Here is a 23,659-nt window from a genome sequence, read left to right as displayed (position 1 = left end):
TTTAAAAAACTTGGTCGCCCCAATGCACAATCATTCTGGCGACCGATAGTTCCTATTACTGGTTGTTGGACCAGAATGTTGTACCTATCGGAGGTCACGTTCTCGGTGACAGTGGTTACCCCTGTAAGAAGTGGCTAATAACCCCTTCCTAAGACCACAAACAAGCTACGGAAGGTGTGTAAACTTTTACGTTAATAAAGTTGCCAGTTGTGATCATCAACAGAGAGTGGTGTCCTTGTATTAACCTTGAATAAACGGTCCATGAAGATCCGGGGTAGAATATGTCTTCAGGAACCCATGCTTGCCACAAAGGCCACTATGCTTGTCGTAGAAGAGGCGATAACGGGATCGGGTGGTCAGGCTCGCTGACTTGGTTGACAAATGTCATCGGTTCCCAATATTGGCGCAGATCGATGCTGATGTTGTTGATCAACGGCTTTTCTGGTTCAGACTTCGATTATTTACAGACCGCCCGCCATATAGCTGGAATATTGCGGAGTGCTGCGTAAAACTCACTCGAGTTGAGTTGAGTTGAGTTGGGCTTTACGTCACATCGGCATTTTTTCCAGCCATATAGTGACGAGAACAAGTCTGATTTAATTAACATTTCAAATCCAAAATCCAAATGAGTTATATTTCAAAGACATGTATATTCATCGTTTTGAACCAGGGTGTTGGGAAGCAATGTCGTTGGGAATATGGTTCAGTACCCCTTCTCCCCACCCACCATGGAGTATCAACAGAGACAATCTTATACTGAAGCGGATCTCCAGGCTGCAAAGACCGAGGATAAAGGGGTGTTATACTCCAGCGAAGTTGACACGAAAAGCTGTAGCTGTCTACCAGATCAAAGGTCAGTGATGGTTCCAATCAATTGGAGACGTACAGAAATCGGAGGTCAGCATCATCAGATTGGTCCTTGAGCTATTCACTGCCTTCTGTGCATAGGGCTCTAGACATATTCATAAGAAGTTTGTATTCTGAAAATCTCAAAAAATGGTTTTATAATATCATTTTTGGAGATAACATGCTATATGCACAGGGCATGGCGTGACCAGCCGATTGATAGAATCGGGCCTATTCTATCACCCGTCTAGGCAAAGTTAGGGTCGAATGGCGTGTTGGATTAAGGAACACTATTGCCAGTACTGTCATCCTCAACCACCAGACTCCCTTCTTCTACCGACACAGGGACGCAACCCACGGCAAACGGGTTGCCCAATTTGGTCGCCTCTTACGACCAGCAATGGGGTGCTGTGGACCTATTCGAGTCCACACGGGAGCTAAGAGCCTTACCCACCACCCACCACGAGGAGGTTGCTCTTCAGGGGTGCCTCACTCACTCGAATAAACATTTGTCAATCGTACTCATTACACATTATGGAACACAAACGTTATTACATTTAGTCTGAATAACCGAAGCGGTTACAAAATACAGTTTTCATAAAATGCGAAATTTATGTATAAAAAATACAGACAGACAATACGAAAGTAAAAAAGAGTTTTTAGACTTTTTATGAGTATGTTGAATATTACTAGATATTATTTTCCTTAAAACATAAGCCACCCAAATAATATACTGAATTATTAGTTATTTTTTAATTTTCAGAGTTATTTACTGAATGAGTGGCAGTTTACAATCACAAGACAAACAGTTTTTACTGTACTGGAGATTTATGTACAGGGCCCCTATTCTCGAAACGTTCTGTGGGCCTAAGAACTTCTAAAACCGTTCTTAGCTTACGAACTTTTTATATCCTATTCTCTAAACGTTCTTAGCCTTACGAATTTTTAATTTAAGAAAACTGAGACAGCTAGTAGGCTGTCAGAATCTTGAGATACGCATATTACAGATGGCTGCGTTGATTGTTTTATGAATGAGCAAGATTTAAAGGGTAACCGGGAGAGTTTACAGAAACCGGAGGAGATATTTGGATTTGTTGGACCGATCAAGAGTTAGTTGCGAGGTACAGGATGTCTCACGCCCGAGCGATAGAGCAACTATGTACATTGATCAGGCCCCACCTGGAGAGACAGACGCAGCCGCTCTGTGCCCCTTGATGCAGAGTTGCAGGTGCTTGTCACCCTTCGCTATCTGGGAAAGGGGCTTTTTCAGTCTGAACTAGCTGACCTGCACGGGTTTCCAGCCCGGTGGTGTCCCTGGCCCCGTTTCACGGCTAAGCGTAGGCCTAAGATCTCCTGGAACTTTTCTCGTAGCACATCTTACGATTTTTATGGGCGTTTCACGAAACTCTCGTGACGCAACTACGATACCTTAAATTTACAATAAAAATTACGGTAAGTATTTGCTCTCGCAAATAAGCTTCATTCTCGTAAGTCAAAAACAAAATGGCGTATTATATGTTGTTAAAAGAAAAACTCAGCAAGAAAAGTATTCAAAAACAGCGTGTTTTCCGGGATCGAACATTGCTACTGGACATCGTAAGTGACGACGAACTGTTTATGAACTATCGATTGGACAGGGCTAATTAATCTCACTCGTCCCTACCTTCAAAGAGACACCAAGTGTTCCGTGCCGATTTACCAGAAACCCAAGTGCTCGCTCGTCCCTACCTTCAAAGAGACACCAAGTGTTCCGTGCCGATTTACCAGAAACCCAAGTGCTCGCAACACTGCGATTTTTGTCAAAGGGAGGGTTTTATTCAGAGATTGGCCAAATGCAATGTTTTAGCATCCCAAGTGTTTCGCATATCCTGCATCCTACCACAGATGCCATTTGTCATTCGTTGGACAATATCCACTTCCCGACCTCTGTGAGTGAGCAGCTCGTTGTCAAGGAAGGTCTCATAAACTGGCTGGTTCCCCCTGAGTTCTCGGATGTATTGACGGCACGCTCATCCCTATCCAAGCTCCGACTGGTGACGAGGAACCCTCCTACGTGTGCCGGAAAGGATATCATGCAATAAATGCACAGGCTGTGTGCTATGACAAACTCAGGTACAACACTTAGAAGTTTAGTCACTCCACTTCGTCTCCCATGTTTTATCAATGTGTCAATAACGTTAGATCTATCCCCAAACAAACTGGAGTAAGTTCCCCTAGTTGTGTTTCATTTAAAAAATGGATCTCCTAAAATGAAAAAAGATTTAAAAGAAAAACACAGTAACTGATTAATGTCCTTATGTCATAGTTTCAGGTCACAGGCCCATAGAACATATTTACATACAATGTACGTAAAAACAAACTTAGACTTCCTATATACATTTGCAAATACACAATGAAGCTTCTGATGAAGAAATTAAGCAGTCATCACTTGAGTGACTGTCATTGCATGGAAAATAAATTTAGAACATTGCATAAGAATGTATCTAGTCACCAGTACATTACAAGTTGATAAAAAAGATATAAGCAGAAATGTATTTACAGTTATATTTTATGGAAAACAATGACTGACTGACTGAGTTTGGTTTTACGCCGCTTTTAGCAATATTCCAGCAACATCACGGCGGGGGACACCAGAAATGGGCTTCACACATTGTGCCCATGTGGGGATTCGAACCCGGGTCTTCGGCGTGAAGAGCCAGCGCTTTAACCATTAGGCTACCCCACCGCCCCTGGAAAACAATGAAGTGATGCAAAATAACTAATAAGTATATACATTGAAATATGAAAAAGTAACTTTTATCTTCATAAATAAATGCTAATAACATAATGATTTAGAGTTGATGATAACATGGAAATTGTTAGTAATTGTGAAGTTACAAAACTGTTTGTAAACAGTCTGAAAAATAAAGTGACTTTTAAATGGAAATGTAAAGGACTTTTTATATTTATTTTATCAAACTACAACACTGGTCATATCCAATGAACTAACCCACAGATATGTTTAATTTCTAGATTCCTTAATGTGGTTAGTAGATGGCCTGGGGCAACTCATGATGCAACAGTGCTGTCTAGCTCTGCCGTGGGACAACTCCTGGAGAAAACCCCTGTAGATGGCTGGCTGCTAGGTGACTCAGGGTTATTAGTGTCAATACAATTTGTTTTACTCAATTGACATGCTTTCACATCCTGGATAGTTGCTATCAGTTTTAGTAATTACTAAAATGTAAGTATCCATAAGCAATTCTTCATTTATGAAAGTAACATCTCAAAGGTTTACTATAACATAGTTTGATTTAAACACTATAAAGATATGTTCTTCTTTTGTAAGTAAATACCTAAATATTAAATACTGTGTACTTTTCCATGACTGTTCTGTCAGATATCCAAGTCGTTCATGGCTCTTGACGCCCATTCTAGAGGCACACACACGCCCAGAAGAGCGATACAATAGTTGTCACTGCAGAACAAGAAATGTAGTAGAAAGGGCCTTTGGCGTTTTAAAATCAAGATTCAGGTATGAACCTTGCAAGTTTAATGAATGAACAAAAAAGTAAAATAATGAAATGAAAATTTGATTGCATTGTAATTCCTTCAACAGTTTAAAAAAAATAAAATACATTTATCTATTTATCATATTGTAATTATTATATGATTATCATATAATGTGATATGTTAAATTTAGATATATTTCTCTCTCTCTCTCTCTCACTCACACACACACACACACACATTGTTCTAAATTTGGATTTCCTAATTCCAGATGTCTACACAAGAGCACTGGCTGCCTTCCCTTCACCCCAGCAAAAAGCTCCAAAATTATAATGGCCTGCTTCAAGCTGCACAATTTTTGCCTGAGTAGAAATATGCCCTGTCTTGTAGATCATGACCTAGATGAAGATGAGAATGATGATAATCATTTTCCGGATGGTTCACCACAGACTGATGGACAAACTGTTCGCAGAAATATCATTAGACATAGATTCACATAAAATGTATAAAGAATGTGCATATTTTAAAATTCCGAAATGCATATGTACAGTGTAACAATTCACAGGAAAAACAAGAGAATCTTATGATACAATACATAATACAAGTGCTATTTTGGTGTAAAATATTAGAGGAATTATATTCATTGGGATTAAAGGATGTATCTTAATAAGCTGACAAATGGGAAATCAGCCCAAAATAACCAACATCTTATATTATCAAATTACTGCTATTTTACTTGAAAGGTACATACACATCAAGTGGTGATAATGGTTCTGTTCTCTGGCAATACATATCCATTAATGATCTTTTAGGCCTGACCAGTTTTACTTCTTGTTTTACGGTTCAGCTGTTCATTTTTTTTTTCTAGAATGAGAAAAGAAAGTAAATATTAATTTCCCTCTCTCAAAAAAATTATATCATATTGAATTTATTGGCCAAAAATGTAAACTTACCAGAAAATTCTTTTTAGATTCTATTTTGCCCTATATACACTTTATAAATTGCCAAAAGTAAAATACTTTAAGCATGTAGAAGGAGTATTATTTTTATTTAATTTTATAATTTTTCCCTCCTGCCTTTAGGTTTTCTGAGGACAAAAATCCGTAAAACAATAAATGAAATTGGTCTGGTCTTACAATTAGTTACCATTGACAGGCCACCTAGTATAGGGTTCAGTCCATTCAAAATTTGATTACAGGGTCAATACTTAAAACTGAATCAAACTCCATTCTCCTTTTCTTTATTTCCAACTTCTCTCTTTCAATGACGTTCCGTTCCTCCATTGCCTGAGCTATTCTTCTCAACGCTTCTAACTTTTCTTTTTCAATTTTGACAATATTCAGAATGTCGTCGTCAGATGGATCATCAGCCACTGTAATTAAGAAATGCCTGGCATCAATTATCAAATCCTAAAATTACCGTTGAAAAACATTTTCAATAACATTGCATCAATTGGATCAGTATGATGAAATTGATGGATGCATGATAATGACTTGCCAGTATGATGTTTCCTTTTTGTCTGCTTGAACGGTGGCTTTACTGCAATGTTGGGAGGTGATATTACACTGTGCAATGATGATATCAAATCTGTTGACAAAATTTAATAGAACATTACATTGCAATTTTGCAATAAAAAGTCAATTGAAAACCTAGCTTCATCCTCACAAGAATGTAACAGCTGTCAACATTTAACATTCAACAATTGTCTATAGAGAGAGAGAGAGTTGGTTAATGATATCACTATGAAATAGCAGATAAATCATTGAAAACATATATTGCTATTAGGCAAATAACAAGCGTCCTGTTCAGTTTGTTTCGTGTATGATATATATATAGGTGAACAAACCTTCACATGAAGAGCTTCCCGCTAGGGTATCAGGGACACACTTGTTGCCGGTGTCCACTGAGACCTCGGTCACTGGTGGAGACTGAGTGGTCACACATGACTCTGTTGGACCTGTAATGACATTAATTACATTAATTACATCTGTTGAAATTTTAGTATCGGTCTAAAAATCAAACAATTGCTTTTAATTTATTCTCAAATGGTTTTATTGAATAGAAAAAAATCTTTTTATATCTGAGATATACTGTATTTATGTTAATACTGCTTCTTAAGTTCTTACTTGTTTCAAAGTATTCAGACTCCATTCCACCTTCAATACCCTCTAACAGGCAAGTGGGTATGAGACTTGCTACCTATTAAGAAAAATGTGATGTTTGAAACATTATATTGTCTGTTTTGTATTTTCAACAATTAACCAATCTAATTACGAATAATTTACTTCACACCACCAGGGTATAGATTTAAAATCTTAGTAAGCGTGATTCATAATTTCTTTCTATGAAGAGAAGTTGTCAGAGAATCTATTTTCAGCACATTTTGAGCTAAGTAGTGAATGTTTCTCATACCCTTTCTTCCACATCTGACAATGGTTGAGGGCTTGGACCGCCATCAGTTTTCTTCATCTCCCTCCTTCTCATCATTTCCTTTTTGTAACTAAGGACCTGGGAGAATTCAAAATCTTGGATTAAGGTTCACATATTAGCTTTTAATTTATTCAGATTGAGTTTTTGGGTAGAACAAGTACAATATTTATCCAGAGGTAAAAACAACAGTGTGTAAATGATCATGACACATTCCAACAAACTCACATGATATTTCAGACAAATTTATGAAATTTTGATAATACATTACTGTATTATCAACATACTGTATTCTAATAAGAATACATGTATGTTAACTACTTAATATTTATATTTCCTCTTTCAAGGCATATACGTTATACCATGTATATTAGTTTACCCTGTGAAATAACTGGTAGCAAGGTTTTTGTACATAACATATAAATTAATTACTTGTATTTAGTGAGGGAAAAAAGTATGTTACAAATTGTAATGCAGATTAACTAAACTTGTCCTAAAGCTTTGATCAAATTGTTATTGATGTTGAATTTTGTGTTATTGGCAAACAAATTTACTCATAAAAAATAATTTACGCTTCCATGGTGAAAATAAATAACTAAAACTTTAGGTTCAGTTTTGAAAGATCAATGTTTCCTCACCTGAAGTCAGTCCGTTTCTTAGGGACCTCGTCCCCATCCCTCCTAGAATTAGCATTTGCATTGATCCTATTAACAAAAACATGTTCATAATACAATGAAAGATGATATCTTTTTTGTAATATTAACACAAGTGGTTTGAAATTATGTTGATAAATTCTCAAATGTACATAATATACCGACACCATCCCCATTTTGTATCTAAGGACGTTTGTCAAAGTATTACATCATTTGCTTTTATGACACTTGTTACACATAAACATTAAGGAGTGTGTTTATTCGTTGTGGTTTTTTTAGCATTGCGTTTAAATTTAATTAAGCTGAAATCAGAAGAAGCCTACGAACGAAAGATCGACTCCATCATCACTTACTTTTCAGCGATCTCATTCCAGAGACGCTTTTTGCCAGCAGCTGTGATGACTGCTGAAAATCTACCAAACCGATAGCTGCTGTTGTGGGCCACTTCGGACGTTAAAATGTCCAATTCAAAGGACGAGAAATTCGTTTTTCTCACCCTTCCCTTTGACTTCAAGTACTCCATTGTACGGCGGGTTGTCGTCTGTTTACACAAAGGGACGTAACTCGCAATCCATGTTCTTTTCATGTCTTCTCAGCAAAAGAGTTGGCAATACGATAGCTAAAAGTTACCGTAAGTGTTCTCGTAACAACGAGAGTACTAAGATACTTTCGTGAAACTCCCTTAGCGTGGTATCGTAAGATATATCGTAGGTGTTATGAGATCTTAGGCCTACGAGAGCTTTGTGAAACGGGGCCCAGCACCACAACTTCTCGTGAGGACGATCTCTGCCGTAGGTCACGTCTCATTAAAACAACCAGTTTGTGAGAACCCGTTGGACGCGAACCCTATTGTTAGCTCGACAGCTAATCGCATTTAGCGCTAACCGCTAAATTGTGTTATTGTTGGCGTCGCCATACCACGTGCCTTTGTTTATAAACATGACTGAGAGGGTACGTAAGTCCCAAAAACTTTCAAAGCAAATATAGGCTTGCCACATTTTTAATCGTAGAATATGTGTGCTTTTAATTTATGGCTAGATTTCTCTTCTGTCGCCAATGGCTGAAGGGATGATGTAAATCCAACTAGGGTCCATGCAGGTAGCGAAAGTAATGTAAGTCCCCATGGTTCCTAGTATGGTGATCTATCTTCAGTTGTTGGCGATCTATAGCCCGTTTTTATATTGTATTGTCTTCTTTAATTGGAATGTTTTAGCTTTGTTCACTAGTTTTATATTCATATCTGTGATTATCTAGTATTTTTGCTGTCCTTCGTCGGCAGGTTTTTATAATATCTATATATATTCTATTTCAATGTCAAATGTTCTCGTCACGATATGGCTGAAATATTGCCGATGTGACGTTAAATAATAACTAACTAACTCACTATAAACATGACCTTGGCACGCGCAGCTGCAAACATTACGTCAACACATGACGTCATCAGTTGCTACGTCATCCCACCACGCGACAGATAGCGATTGAGTTACCTCACTTTTTAGCGTCACCACCGAACTCGCGGTCTCCAACATTTTAGGGGCGCGTTTAGCCTACAACTAGACGGGCCCATTTGCCTAGACCAGCTTCTGCAATTCATAGGCTACATGTCAATTCAAGGTAAATCACCTCGTACTGTAAGGGCCTACATTTTAGCCTTATCCACCTGGCATAAACTAAATAACTTTATCAATCACTGTGAACATGTCTTGGTTAGAAAAGCCATCATCGGAATGCACAAGATTAAAGTTAAACGGGACATACGAAAGCCCATCATTTTTCCAATTCTTCAGCGAATCGTCAATGCTTCGGCTGTTATCTGCAGCTCTTTTGACGAAGCTCAGATGCATTTATCTAACCCTTTTTGGTTTCCTTAGGGTCAGCGAGTTTGTTTGCAGTTCACAGGCCTATGATTCAAAAACTTCACTGCAAATTAATGATGTTTCACTTTCCGACCGGGGATTAACATTGCACATAAGGTTTTCGAAAACTGACCAGTTCGAATTCAGTAGAGGAACAGTGCTTTCAATTTCTCAGAACTATGCCCTGTTAGCGCGCTCGCTGGGTATCTCACGTCCAGACCATGCACTACCTCACAGCTTTTTGTCCATTTTGATGGCTCCTCATTAAAGCGCTATCAATTTCAGGCAATTCTCACTAAATTAAGCTATCACATGTCGGTTATGACGTGACCCAGTATACCTCACATTCTTTCAGAATAGGCGCTGCTACAACTGTGACGATTTATAGTTTGGATGAAAGTATAATTCAGCATTATGGTAGATGGTCATCATACCAAGGCTATATTAGGTTCTTATAAAATACTCACAAATAATTAACTTAATCTAGTTAATATTTACTAGCTTGGCTTAGCTTAGCAATTTTTTCTGCTGTCCGATCTATGTTACAGATGTGGCCTGGGTAATTGGCGACAGCTACATGGCCAGAGCGAGGGAAGCTTGGAGCAACATTTTACAGCGTCTTGGCTACGATGGCATGTCCGAGGCGGGAGGCGATGGCGCCACTTCCGATCTTCCCTTAACAATCTCTTGGCTTCTGCGGGTAACACCATTCCCAAATGGCTCGTGATCAATTTAGGTTTAAACGACATGTGCCAAATGTCCGCCAGGTGCATGTACGACGACATCCTATACGATTTGCTGTATGCCAAGCTACGTCTGCCGGACACCAGGTTGGTGTGGTCGTTCATGTTGCCACGTGTTGTGTGGCCGTCGGCTGGGAACATTAAAAAGCTTGAACTTTCTTGCAAAAAGCTAAAGCGAAGACTGGCTAACAGAATTGAAGAGCTATATGAGATCAGCGTCCGCCACGATCAGACTGATCCAGTTAAATGTAGCTGGGAACATTATTTGGCTGACGTGGTGCACCTGTCACTCAGTGCAATGCACTCTTTCGTGCACAATAGTATCAATGCCTTTACTGCCAACTAACTCAGATAATGCTAAAATAACGGCAATAAGTGAGCACACGCTTTTCATAATTTTTGCGCTAATTTTGGGTTGTTTCTGCTGTTTGTTCTACCCACTGTTTTTTAATACCTATATCGTGCTGTGGCCGGCGATTTGTATCGCGGTGGCCTGTTTGAGGTGAGAAGTTCTCAATCACTATGCTGCTGGTTGTCCGCTTTCACTCTCGCGAAACCAATAATCATAATTCCAGCCTGCTTTATAGTAGGTGGAATTCATTCGCTCGCAGTGCTCACCTCGTCTGCTTGGTCACAACGGAGAGGTGATTGTGTAATATGCTCTCGCTGCTACTTCGCCTCACCCCTGTATAGACATCCACACATATTGGCCACCACTTCCCAAAACAAATATCTTCCTTTTCATTTATAACGCTAGTACAGCAATAATCGCATTTAGCGTTAACCGCTAAATTATTGTTATTGTTGGCGTCGCCATACCACGTCCCTTTGTTTATAAACATGACCTTGGCACGCGCAGCTGCAAACATTACGTCATCACACCACGCGACAGATACCGGTGGAGTTACCTCACTTCTCGCGTCACCACCGAACCACCTGTCGCGTACAGCTATTAATCCGCCCTCCCTCCCTTGCTCCCGTTATCTGATTGAGTGTACATTGCAGTCTAGGAATTTAATATGTATACATTGTACCTTTTATTCACTGTTCATGAATTAAAACGTCATGGTGTGTATGGCCTGTTTGAGGTGAAGTTTTCAATCGCTATGCTGCTGGTTGTCCCCTTTCACAGCGGAAACCCATAATCATAATTCCAGCCTGCTTTACAGTAGGTGGAATTCATTAAGCTCACTATGCTCACCTCGTCTGCTTGGTCACAGCGAGAGGTGATTGTGTAATATGCTCTCGCTGCTACTTCTCACCTGTATAGCCATCAACACATATTGGCCACTACTTCCCAAAACAAATATCTTCCTTTTCATTTATAACGCTAGTCCAGCAATAACGCACTGAGCTACGTCCACACTGTTGCACAATGTGCAAATTTATCGAGTCATTCCTGTGACGTCACGGAAATGAACGGAAAGAGTCGAATAGGTCACGGACAATTACGGGTAGACTTGGTCTCTTGTGAATTTAATCTACGGACAATTTCCGAATGGATCCGAAGCCATTTGGTACACTCGTCCCATTCCGTAATCTACAAGTTAACTTGTGGTGTGGAATGAGCCGATATGCCTCAAACTGAAAAGTGTTGTTGCATTTCACGGTGCATGCATGAATGACGCGCTTTTATATAAATCGGTGATTTTGTGACAGAAAAGTGATGTAGGGAACACTGTAAGGATAATGTGGATCGCACTAAGGAACGAGGGAGACATGAGCATGTGTAGTGACGGCACGAGGGTGAGTTAACCTTCCAATCATTACTGAACAAAATTTATGTTGCGTGTGAAAGAGGCTTGAGAGTGCAAATTCCAGGCCAATTTCCATTAGCCCAAAATTTCTACATTAAACCATATCATAGTGTACTTTTTTTGGTTCCCGTTTTGTGTTAAAAAGCATTAAAATGCAAAAGGAAAAACAACAAATGGTACTCACACCAGACATGTACTTACTAAATATTGGATTAGGTCCCGAACCTCTAAACCCCAATCCCTAACCTTAACCCCTTGAAATAATCCTAATAAATAGAATGCATTGACCGAACCGGCAGTATTAAAATGCAAAGGAAAAACAACAAATGGTACTCAGGTATTACACCGGACATGTACCTACTATATTGGATTAGGTCCCTAACCCTAACCCCTCAGCCTAACGTACCGAACCCCTTGAAATAATTATAATAAATGCATTGACCGAACAGGCACAAACATGACTGACGTGTCCAGTGTAATGCATTATTACCGCTTCGAAAAATAAAATACTAATACAAAACTTGTCTATGTAATGGTTACAAATTACTGAATGAAAAATATATATGTATGTCACTTCACATTGGTAAATAATTTAGACTTAATAGTTACGTAGAAACCGAAATATATAATATATTTACATAATTTAAATAATTACATTGGCCAAAATTGCGAATAATCGAATATATATATATAATATAGACCGGTGTAACGCATTCTCGCTAAATCTAAAACCCCAAAGTACAATAATACACAAAACATAACACCTCAGCACCCCGTAATACAAATAAATATCAGCGTATTAGTGAAAAAAGAAAAATATTTCAAACTAGTGCTTGCAAAAAATTGCGCATCCGCCGGTAGACAACTACTTGAAACTCTCAACATCGTTGGGCTTATGCAATGACATAGCTAGTAGAGATGAAACACCAGTGAGCGGAGCTTATACGCACTCGCTGAGCTAGACCACCGTGTTGCCATGCAGGCGTCAAAGGGCATTGTTTCGAGAACGTGCTTTCGAACAAAATCACATTACATTACGTAAAGGGTATTATGACGTATTTTTAAAGTTCGTGGTGCTGTGGTATTCTAAAGGTGGGCCAAAACGCAAAATAGAAACTTAGACACTTGGCTTTTTCTGTAAATCCGATCCATATTTACATGTACTATTACATTTCAAGTATATATATGTGTGGGTATATATATGTGTGGTTGTCCTTCTCGCTGACAACTTATCCGGACTGAAGCGTAATAACAGCCGATACACGACAACGAAATCAAAATAAAAACTACACCGATATGTAATGTAACCAGCCTTGTGATTGGTCAACACAAAAATATATGAACCAATCAGGAAATAGATTACAGCTACTTAGAATGAAGTAAGAAGAGCTTTTCGATGACATTCACGACTCATTGCCATATTATAGAATTTGTTTTTAAATTTATAAATTGAGAGTCCATGGAGGTGGCAAGTATTGGATTCTTCTGTCCGGCAAACGAATAAATCCACAAGTGCTCATTCTGTTTTGATTATTACATTAGAACAATTCGCCCAACTAGATACGCAGTACATTTCATAAAATCAGTTAGCTGAGGAATAAAATTTATCAGCAGAAATATTTTATTTCAGTTAGGTTGAAATATTGCATATTATATTTGTGATCGAATCTATATCGCTATACAAGCAATTAATCTCAACTTACGAGTTCACAATCGTCGCAACGTCTTCCCATGCACTTATTTCTTCCTTGTTTGTCCTACTGGACCCATCCAGCTTTCCGAAGAGGAGACTCTCCCTCTTGGTCACCTCTTCGATGAGGATCGTCTCCTCTGGACGAGTCCAGTTGGAACTTCTCCTCGGTATTTGAACCTAGCTGTTACTCCGCCATACTGACTGAGCGACTTTAGCAGACGATAGCCCAGCACGTGTTTGCGTTGACAAACAAACCATTACGTAACTTCCGGTGACTGTTGAGTTCCCGTCATACCGTAAAGACACTAAAATTCACCGCTGCAGGGATGACTTGACTTGTTTGGAACCTTTCAACAGGTGCCTGCTACTAAACCTTTTTCCTCAGTTAAGGAAGAGTGACCGGTCATGATTACAACATTCTAAACTTGCAATGGCAACTGTCTTAGTCTTAGTCTTAGCTAAGATTTTGCTGAGACGGTTTCATGATCCAGTCTTATCTAAAATCTTAGCTAAGCAAAATGTTTTAGACTTAAGATTTTTAGTGCTAAGCAAATTTTAGACTTAAAGGATTTTTAAATAGGTCACTTCACATTTTTTTATTTTCGCTCTTAATGAACCCCTGGGTATATATAATATTCACAAAATACAGTTAAAAACGGTAATATTTCATTATACAGCTTGTATTAGGAATCTAAAACGCACCTCCCTCGAAAGCATTTCGCGATTACACAAGATAATGAGGTAGATGGTCGCGTGACGTCATACCCGAGAGTCGCTACATCAACACAAGGGAAAATACAGTGGTACCGAGCCTGTTCGCTTACTGAGGTCTGCATCTACACTCATCATGTGCCATATTAAAGTTCACAAAATGGCCGCTGTGATTCTTGCCAGCAGTAGCTGGTTCTTTTAATGAAAGTGTATTTCATCTTAGCAATAGTTATAGGGTATGAAATTTTAGGGGGTACAAATTTGCCTTAACACCTGTTTCATTTTGTAAACAAAAGAGGGGAATAACTCTCAAGTGCTTAGTATGACGTCTGCTCAAAGTGTCATGGCATCTCGAGGGAAAGATCTTACTGCCTATCAGAAAAAGCTCATATTAAGTTTGAATTCAGAAGGCAAGAGTGGAAGTGTAAATAGGTTTACTGTCTGTAAATGTTTGAAGAGGTTTTCTCAAGGAGGAAATATAGAAACTTGTCAGAGAAGTGGCAGGAGAAGAAAATCAACTGACAGAGATACTAGGGCTTTATTGAAGATTGTTAAGTGTAATAGGAGGAAGTCTCTTCAGGATATATCTTCACTTTGGAACCAGACATCTCAAGTAAGACTATCCAGGAGGACAATACAAAGGGGCGTCTTCATAAAAATGGTTTTCATAGAAGAGTTGTGAAGAAGAAATCCACCATATCCTCTCAAAACAGGTTCAAGAGAAGAGCCTTTGCCAGAACACATTTGAGATGGAATGTAAATTGAGATTGGTCTAGGGTAATATTTTCAGATGAGACTCAAGTTGTTGTAGTCAGAACGTTTATGTTTTGAGGACTAATGAGGAAAAGTGGAAACCCCGGTGCCTTGGTGTGTATAGGGATAAAAATGCCCCACGTCTCAGTGTGATGTTCTGGGGGGTGTATTTGTTTTGAAGGTGTTGGAACCCTTGTCGATGTAGATGGTCATATCAACTCTACAAAGTATATAGATATACTGGACATCAACCTTTGGCCGGTAATAGCCAAAGTTCCAGCATATCGGGGCTATATATTTCAAGAGGACAATTGTCCTGTCCATGTTTCTAGACAGACAATTCAGAGGACGTGACAATGACATTCAGACAATGAATTGGCCTCCTCAGTCCCCAGACTGTAATATCATTGAAAATGTATGGAGAACTCTGAAAATCAGACTACAAAGACAGTTACATGAAATAAAAACCAAGCAGGATCTGATAGATCACGTTCAAGGTATCTGGACATCACTTACTCCAGAGTACATAAAATCACTGTATTCTACTCTACCTAAGTGAATGAGGGCTGTACTTGCAGTAAATGGCTGTATTACTAAATACTGAAAATATCAGGTAGGTGGCTTCAGGCATTATTTGGAAATCAAACTTTATTTACATCTCATCACAGTTAGCGAAAATTACATGACGGCCATTTTGTGAACTTTAATATGGCACATGAGGGTAGTTTAGCAAATAAATCAATCCACGAAGTCAAACCTGGATTTGGATGGCATACTAGATACAGATAATATCACATACATACAACCTTTTCAATTTGAAAGTATTTCTAGCGGCAAGACCGACAGGAATATTGACGACGAATCCACCAGTTGACAACATACAGCCGTGGAACGATCCCGATCCCGACTATGTTTTGAATAGACCTACTGCAGACTGGTATGCAAGTCACTTGCCTATCACATGTTCATGGAAAACTGATTAGATACTGAATTAATTTTTCCGCGGTCACGGTAAAATTTGCAGTCATGATAACGGCAATGTTCGATCAATGTGTTGAGCCTGTCTTTCGGTATACATCGGTATGGGAAGGTAAACACTGAAATAGTTACGTTCGAGGTTCATGATTTTTTTAAGGTTATTAACCCAGTTAACACAAAACATTTTCATAATGTTTCAAAATGGTTTTTCAAAAACATTTTCGTCAAAATGTTTTGAAACGTTATAAAATGTTTCACAACAAATCATAATGTTATTGAAATGTTTTCAAAATGTTATTCAAAACGTCATGCTATAACATGAGTGAAACTATTTCATAACATGTCATTGAAATATTTTTTAAAACGTTGCAGAAATATTGTGCACGAACATCTTTAATGAAATATTGTCATCACGTTTTAAAAACATTGTGCACACATTTATGCCATATCATACAAATAATGTCTAAATTTCTAAAAATACTGAAAATGGTTTTGAAATGTTTTCAAATGTTGTCCAAAACGTCATGCTATAACGTGTGTGAAACCATTTCACAACATTTTAGTGAGATGTTTTAAAACGCTGCAGGAATATTATGCAAGAACATGTTTAATGAAATATTGTCATTACGTTTTAAAAACATTGTGCACACATTTATGTCATATCATACAAACAGTGTGCAGAAATAGCCACTGGCCCGGTAGCCCATGGCTAGTTAAAATCCAGTCGGGCCAGCAAATCTCCAGAGTCCCTGGCCCGACTGGCAAGTGAATTTTCATGGGATCATTTTGTAAATATATCACTCTCTCCGACTTGTTAATTTATAATACACTTTTAAATCAGGACTGATGAAAATGTTCATCATATTTGCAGCAATGATGAAAGCCGTGACATATCATACAAATAATTTGTAAATCTCTCAAGAATACTGAAAATGTTTTTGAAATGTTTTCAAAATGTTATTCAAAACAATGAAACTATTTCACAACATATTAGTGAAATTGTTTAAAACGCTGCAGATTATGCAAGAACATAATCATACAAATAATGTGTGAATATCTCAAAATACTGAAAATGTTTAATTTTGAAATTTTTCTAAATGTTGTTCAGAAACGTCATGCTGTAACATGGGTGAAACTATTTCATAACATATGATTGAAATGTTTTTAAAACATTGCAGAAATGTTGTGCAAGAACATGTTTAATGAAATATTGTCATCACGTTTTAAAACACTTTTTCTGTTGTAACGTTGGTGTGACATAAACAGTACATACACTGCAATCACAAACAATGATCTCACTCAGCCACGTTCTAATGTATAACTTGTCATTAATGTGCCTTAAAACGTTCCTGAAATGTTTTAGCCGGATCTGTCATCACATTTATAATGTGTTTTATTATTATGACTTGTTCTTTAAAGGTTTTTGAAATGATATCACACCTACACGTTTTGCTAACATTTTTTAAATGTTGCGACACAATGCCTTATTGTTACCGCGGGAAATGACGTCGGAATGACGTCACCCTTCACGTCATAATTTTGCACCCGCCATCTTAGCTGAAGTTTATTCAGGACCCTACCACCTTGTCATTCGACTCATGGTGCAACAACTGGAACTGGATCATCGATGTGACCTCGGTTGCGGTGAGTTAATTTTACAGTCACTATTTTCATGTTTATATACATTTTGATATTCACTCAAATAAAATACTGTGTTACTCAAAAGTAGCGGGGTTTTGAGAAACGTGATTCAGTGTTATTAGGCTGCCAACAGAGAATCCCGGTGACCCGGTGAAACGTAATTATATTTTACTAACCTTGAGTGAAAAGGGATATATTTATCTATTTCACACAAAAAATATCAAGTGTTTCCTACAAAAATAGCGTTGATGATATCATATCGGCGAAACTGTTGCTGATCTCCACATCTGGGATTTGTATACTTTTCGCTCCGCCATGCTAGTGAGTGTTGTGATCACGTGGCTTCCTGTTTATATCTGGTATATTGCTTGTCACCAGCAGACGACAGATCTTACAGATTTTTGCTATATTTGGTTATATCGGCAATTGATTTGCATCTGAAGTGGTATTAACGATCTCGGGTAAAAAATATTGATATTTTTTGCATCCGCCCTACCAGTGAAACTGTTTGTGCACTCCGATCGCGCACGTACTCCCCCCGATATAGCGCGAGCAATGTAATCGTCGAAATCACCAGAACATCGAATTCAGCTCGCTTTGGATATATATTATATCGTTGTGAAGAATGTCTAAGAGAGTTTGCACCTAATTAATTTTATGTTACATAAAAGGATAATTAGGCTATGAAGGGCGAGCAATCTGTGTTCAAGCAGAGTTCAGTAAGGCGGTTAATGCCGCTATTACGTTCGGTTTTCGATCGTAAACGTATGCGCAAGCCAGTGGCCCTTATCGTTGTTAATTTCTTCCATGTTATTTCTGAAAGATATTTTATTAATTTAACATTGCAGCTAATTTTCAATTTTTTTAAACTATGACAATTTTGCTCGTTTAAGTCGTTGGAAAGTTGCGTCTATTTTATAGAACCACGAAAATGGGGAATCGAAATATTTTCGAAATTAGTTTCTGATCCACTTGACTGGGGGATAGTTACTGGCTGTCCTAGTGTGTGTATGTTATAGATGTAATAAACTATTTCTTTAATTAAATGACAGACGCATTCTTGTTAATTAACACTGACTAAACTAAGTGTTAAATGACAATCTGCTGGGTTGTCGGATTGTTGTTTGTCCACTATTACCGCATGTTTTCAAGTGCTATACTAAAGCAGAGACGATATAATAAATAATATTTATTATATGGTCTCTTATTAAAGGTACTCTGTTAACACTGTGTATTCTTAAATTTTCCCAAGACAAATTAATTGATCGGTTTTGGATAGATGTATTTCCCTTCTAGACAAGAGCCAGAAATAAACTTGTGGTCTACACTATAACGGGGCGTTGGCGATGACTAGTCCTCGGCTATGAGTTGTCACTGTATGGCCACTTGCTATACCACAGTGTATGGCCACAGACTATCACAATATATTGTCAGTGAGGTGATCAATGTTTGGTGATGATTTACATAAAAATATTGATCTAATTGCTTTTGCAGAAAGGATATATAAACAATGTCGAGGTTTGACACCAGTATATAAGTGACATCGTTTGAAACCGTGTTGATTAGGGTTTTTCTTGATTTTTCATGGTACAGTATTCCATAGTGAAAATGGCGTGGTCTCAGTTTAGTAAATGTTGGACCAAATAAAGTTGTTACAATTCTTGGTGAAATGATGTTTCGGTGAAACCGAAAACATCGTGATCGAAAACTGAAGAATCTGGTTACAATGCTCGCAACGAAATCGTACTGCAGCTGCAACCGGTCCGCGTTTAAAGGTCACATAAACCCTAGGGGGTAAAAATACATAAATCACTAACTGGCATCGTTATAAATGCAACCCCGTCATTAAAACTACTCATTTCGACCTTTAATTGACTTAAATCGACCTTTTTGACAACAGTGCACAATTCTCACCCGCGAACGAAATTTCAACCAATCAGAGCGGCGCGACTCTGTGACGTCATATGAGGAATAGCTTTGAGGGCCGATGCAGAATTCATCTACATTTTAGGGGGTAAATTATCTTGTTTACAGGCTTGTATAAACCTGAAATCGTGACAATTGTTGTGGAAAATGAAAGCTATATGTTCTCACAATCTACTGTCATTTAATTTTGTCTCCTGCTTTGCCTAGTTTCCGAGTTACAACTTGTTTTCATAGACGCTTCTGTCACAATTGATTGGTGTCGTTAGGCCCTATTTGTATAATGACTGATCCAAATTGATCCCATTTCTGTGTTTTTTTATCTCGATATTTAATCATGTCATGTAAAAATCTGTTTGTATTCTCAAAACAGTGTCGGCCCATAAGTTTTCACATACAATACAGCAATTAATACTCCCTTTGTTGTAACCCGTGTTAGGTGGTATAAACCTACACATGTTATTTGTCATCATTCACTTGATGGTCAGTTAATGAATTTATAACAGGTATAATTAGTGGTAACACACTTAGATTACCCGACAAAGGTTCCCATTTGGCATTTCTTGTGTCTGGAGTAAATATTCTACATTATGAACATCGATCAAAGGATTAACCGATAACGCGCTGATTGATTAATTACTTTTATCTTACACAGCGGATTTGTCAAAAGGTAGTGTTTATGTATGTAGATTTACTAATCTATACTGAATACACTCTGCCGTGTCGGTGTCTAGCGTAAAAACAACGTCCTTCTTTCAAAGGATTAACCGGCAATACATTGATTGATTGCCCATTATTGGCTAACTACATTACTGTTTTTAATGAAAGGCGGACATTATGCAATTAGTTGCCAGGTGTGCTATCTTGGGTGACCAATGAGACTATACACCAATACCTGAAAGATTTATCACTTTTCGTATATTAAACTGTTAAAAGACACATCATTTGGAACAGTTTGTGGATATTGATGGATACATTCCTCAAAACAAGGTAATGGCCTGATATTGTTCCTATAACTTTAATCTGTTTTAATTTTAATATTTGCATTTTGTTTTTTAATCATTTGTCGTAGCATTCAACAGAATCATTGTTTTCGTCCTGAAGTGTAATGAGACAGACAACATACACTAGGGTGTGTGTGCGAATTATGATTCACATTGGCAAACTATAAAATGTCTAGATATTACAGTTCTGTCATAAATTCACTATAAGTATCAGCAGATCGTCAGCTTTATATTTAGTTTCAAAATGCATAAAAGTATGATAAAAAACTAATTAGGATTATAAGACCAAATATAAAGACGCACATTGACTAGTATCTACATACTGGTGAGTGGACATTAACCATGTGAATGTAGCAAAAGAAATTTATCGCGCAGATATTGTGACTTCGACCCCCACCTCTGGCTTCCGTGGAAGAAATCGTTATGTTATAAGTTGTGTCATGCAAAACCCTTTGGTTATGATTCCAATACATATTTAACTACTGAGTAGAAAGTAGTTTTGATTTTCTAACTTGATGAAAACAAACTATAATCTCATTAATTCTAACAGACTTCTGATTTTCAAAATGGCGAGCCCTGTCGGAACATCCAGCCAGTCTGTGGATAAATGCTATTTAGGTTTGTTTTCACGCGAAGATTCCCAAAATCAAAACTACTTTCTGCTAATAATAAAATATGTATTTTATTGATGGCCAATAAGATTTTGCATGACATAGCGTATAACATGACAATTTCTCTCCTGGCAGCCAGGTGGGTGTCAATATATAATACTACTTACAATATTATTGTTACTTCGACCACAACCTCACTTCCGAGGAAGAAATCGTTATGTTACAAGTTGTGTTATGGAAAATCTTTATGGTCATCAATCATATACATATTTTACTATAACTAGTAAGTAGTTTTGATTCTTTAACTTCCGTGAAGCGATCTGAACACAAGTAAGATATCGTTTCAGGCTTCCACAGCGCTTCGCCACCGCTCACAAACATAACCCATTTAGCGAACTGCGGGATCCTGTGGAAATCTGTGCATGGTGACACCATCACCCGACCCTAGGAGCAATTGACGACAAAGCAACGATTCCAGCGTAATAAATGCGTTCATGTCGAGAAATCATCAAAATGATGAGCGTGCTACACACTTTCTATACAACTAACTGAAAATCGTTCCTCATATGACGTCACTGCAGTGCTCTGGCGACAGAGTTACGTAACCTGTCTGTGGTTTCGTTGGCGGGCGAGAGGGAAGCAGGCGACTTTTTGGCCACTTTAATCGCTCGGTATTAATTAACCACAAGTTTTTAAAGAATAAATTTGGTGTTCCGCATAAGACTAACCACAAATCTTTCATATGTAATGGTTAAAAGAGTAACAAAAAACAAAGTTTAGTGGTTCTTTAAGGCTTGAATCATGTAGCTAGTTACAATAGATGTGTAATAAATCAATTCCAGTTTGGATTCTGGGCTAGAAACGCTCGCCAGTAATCCAAGTTTGTTGTAAATGGGCACCCACCAAAAGCTTGAGGCAATTACATAGTATGTTTCAGCTTTAGACTAACTGGAGCTACTTTATATGCTTTATGGAAAACGGTTCAATTTATAACTTGTGATAATGTGTAACATTGTTATGTTCATTGCAGCAAGGGCGAATATGAGACAAGCATTCCAGGATATACAAACACACTGTTACACATGATGGATTTATGGAGGAACACATCAAATATTCCAGGAGCAGTGAATTATGTAAGTGCAGCTGTTAAATACCATTGTCTATAAACATGTTGATATATTTTGGGCTTTTTATTGCAAGATTTGATTTGTACTTGTACCCAGCCTCTGACCAGTAAGTGATATTCTGTGCTTGCTACATCTTTGGTATTCAGCACGATTCTGGATATTATCATATCAGTCATTACATTCCAATAGTGTGTTCATGTCCACAAACACTGTCTGTACAAACGTGATAGAAGACTGAGTCTCCTGGTTAGTGTCACTTGGTTTGAGTAAATATCACATTTCAAGTACCTGCTTAAGATTATTGAAAGTTTTCTATATTTCAGAAATATGGATGACTGCAAAAGCAAAGAAGAAGATAATGAAACAAACTGAAAAAGTGTACACGTTTCCAAAATTATTAATAAAATTGTTGATTACAAGTCTGCCATTCTTTTATCTGTTTTTGGTGTCCTTGTAAAGATTAACTATATATGTCCATAGGGACATGTGTCGCTTAGAAACAACGTTAGAAAGACATATAGAGGTATAGACCCAACCCTATTATATAGTAAAAGGGTTGAGTCTAGACATCTATATGTCTTTCTAACGCTGTTTCTAAGTGAGACACGCCCCTATGTATATGTCTAACTATTTGCCACAGACATAAACTCTGTCAAAAAAGAAACGCAACCCCTGTATTTTAGAGATTTTGATCTGAAGTTTTAAGACGACACAGCATTTTTATTATTTAAGACAGAAGTCTGAAATTTGGCAGAATAATAACCAAGATGGGCATGTTTAAAATTGTCATTTCAAAAGTCATCTCACAGACACCAGTTTGTCACCAGGGGGGCGTCTTTCTCAGTATCTCGTATGAGCACCACGAGCTGCAATCACTGCACGGCATCTCCTTGGACAAGAACGGATAAGACGCCGGATTCTTTCCTGGGGAATGGCTCTCCACTCCTCCTGCAGTGCAACGCCGAGCTGTTGCAGCGTCTGTGGCGGCGGCTGACGTTGACGTACGCGTCGACCCAGAGTATCCCACAGGTGTTCAATAGGGTTGAGGTCTGGTGATTTAGAGGGCTATGGCAAGACATTGACGTTGGAATTCTGCAGAAAGTTCATTGTTGCACGTGCAGTATGAGGCCGGGCGTTGTCTGGTTGAAAAATCTGTGTCTGTTGGTCAATAATCGGGAGAAGGTGAGGCTGTAATACGTGGTTGATGTAACGTTGGGCTGTCAGGTTCCCTTCAACGATCACCAAGTCTGATTTCTGGTTGTATGAGATGGATCCCCAAACCATAACGCTTTCTCCGCCAAATCTGTCCCCCTGTCGGACGCAGATGGGCGCAAAACGTTCATGACGTCTCCTATACACACGTTTTCTTCCGTCGTGATGTTGCAAAAGAAAACGGGATTCATCAGAAAACCAGATGCGCCTCCAGTTTTGTAAAGTCCATATCCTT

At 38.2% G+C, this 23,659-nt stretch overlaps 1 protein-coding gene and 2 long non-coding RNA genes across 3 annotated transcripts in view; 2 read left to right on the top strand and 1 right to left on the bottom strand.

Annotated features, from left to right (window-relative positions):
- LOC124270686 overlaps positions 1-6,839 on the bottom strand; it is a 30,588-nt gene extending 23,749 nt beyond the window's left edge. Inside the window, exon 1 of the mRNA XM_046705715.1 lies at positions 6,748-6,839. Within this exon, the coding sequence (XP_046561671.1) occupies positions 6,748-6,822 (75 nt within the window). The 5' untranslated portion in view covers positions 6,823-6,839. The remainder of the gene's footprint in view (positions 1-6,747) is intronic.
- Positions 3,944-4,695, top strand: LOC124270687. Its single transcript, XR_006896861.1, has 3 exons — positions 3,944-3,981; positions 4,226-4,360; positions 4,607-4,695. It is a non-coding gene; the product is annotated as an uncharacterized LOC124270687 (long non-coding RNA).
- A 10,593-nt stretch (positions 6,840-17,432) lies between the features above and the next one.
- On the top strand, positions 17,433-22,634 carry LOC124270680. Its single transcript, XR_006896860.1, has 3 exons — positions 17,433-17,550; positions 22,116-22,218; positions 22,536-22,634. It is a non-coding gene; the product is annotated as an uncharacterized LOC124270680 (long non-coding RNA).
- Positions 22,635-23,659: the final 1,025 nt, after the last annotated feature.

This window comes from Haliotis rubra, unplaced genomic scaffold (assembly GCF_003918875.1).
Source record: "Haliotis rubra isolate DU_JTF1 unplaced genomic scaffold, ASM391887v1 Scf1537, whole genome shotgun sequence".
Taxonomy (NCBI): domain Eukaryota; kingdom Metazoa; phylum Mollusca; class Gastropoda; order Lepetellida; family Haliotidae; genus Haliotis; species Haliotis rubra.
The sequence above is the reverse complement of the archived record's forward strand: the minus strand, read 5'-3'. Positions and strand labels throughout refer to the sequence as shown.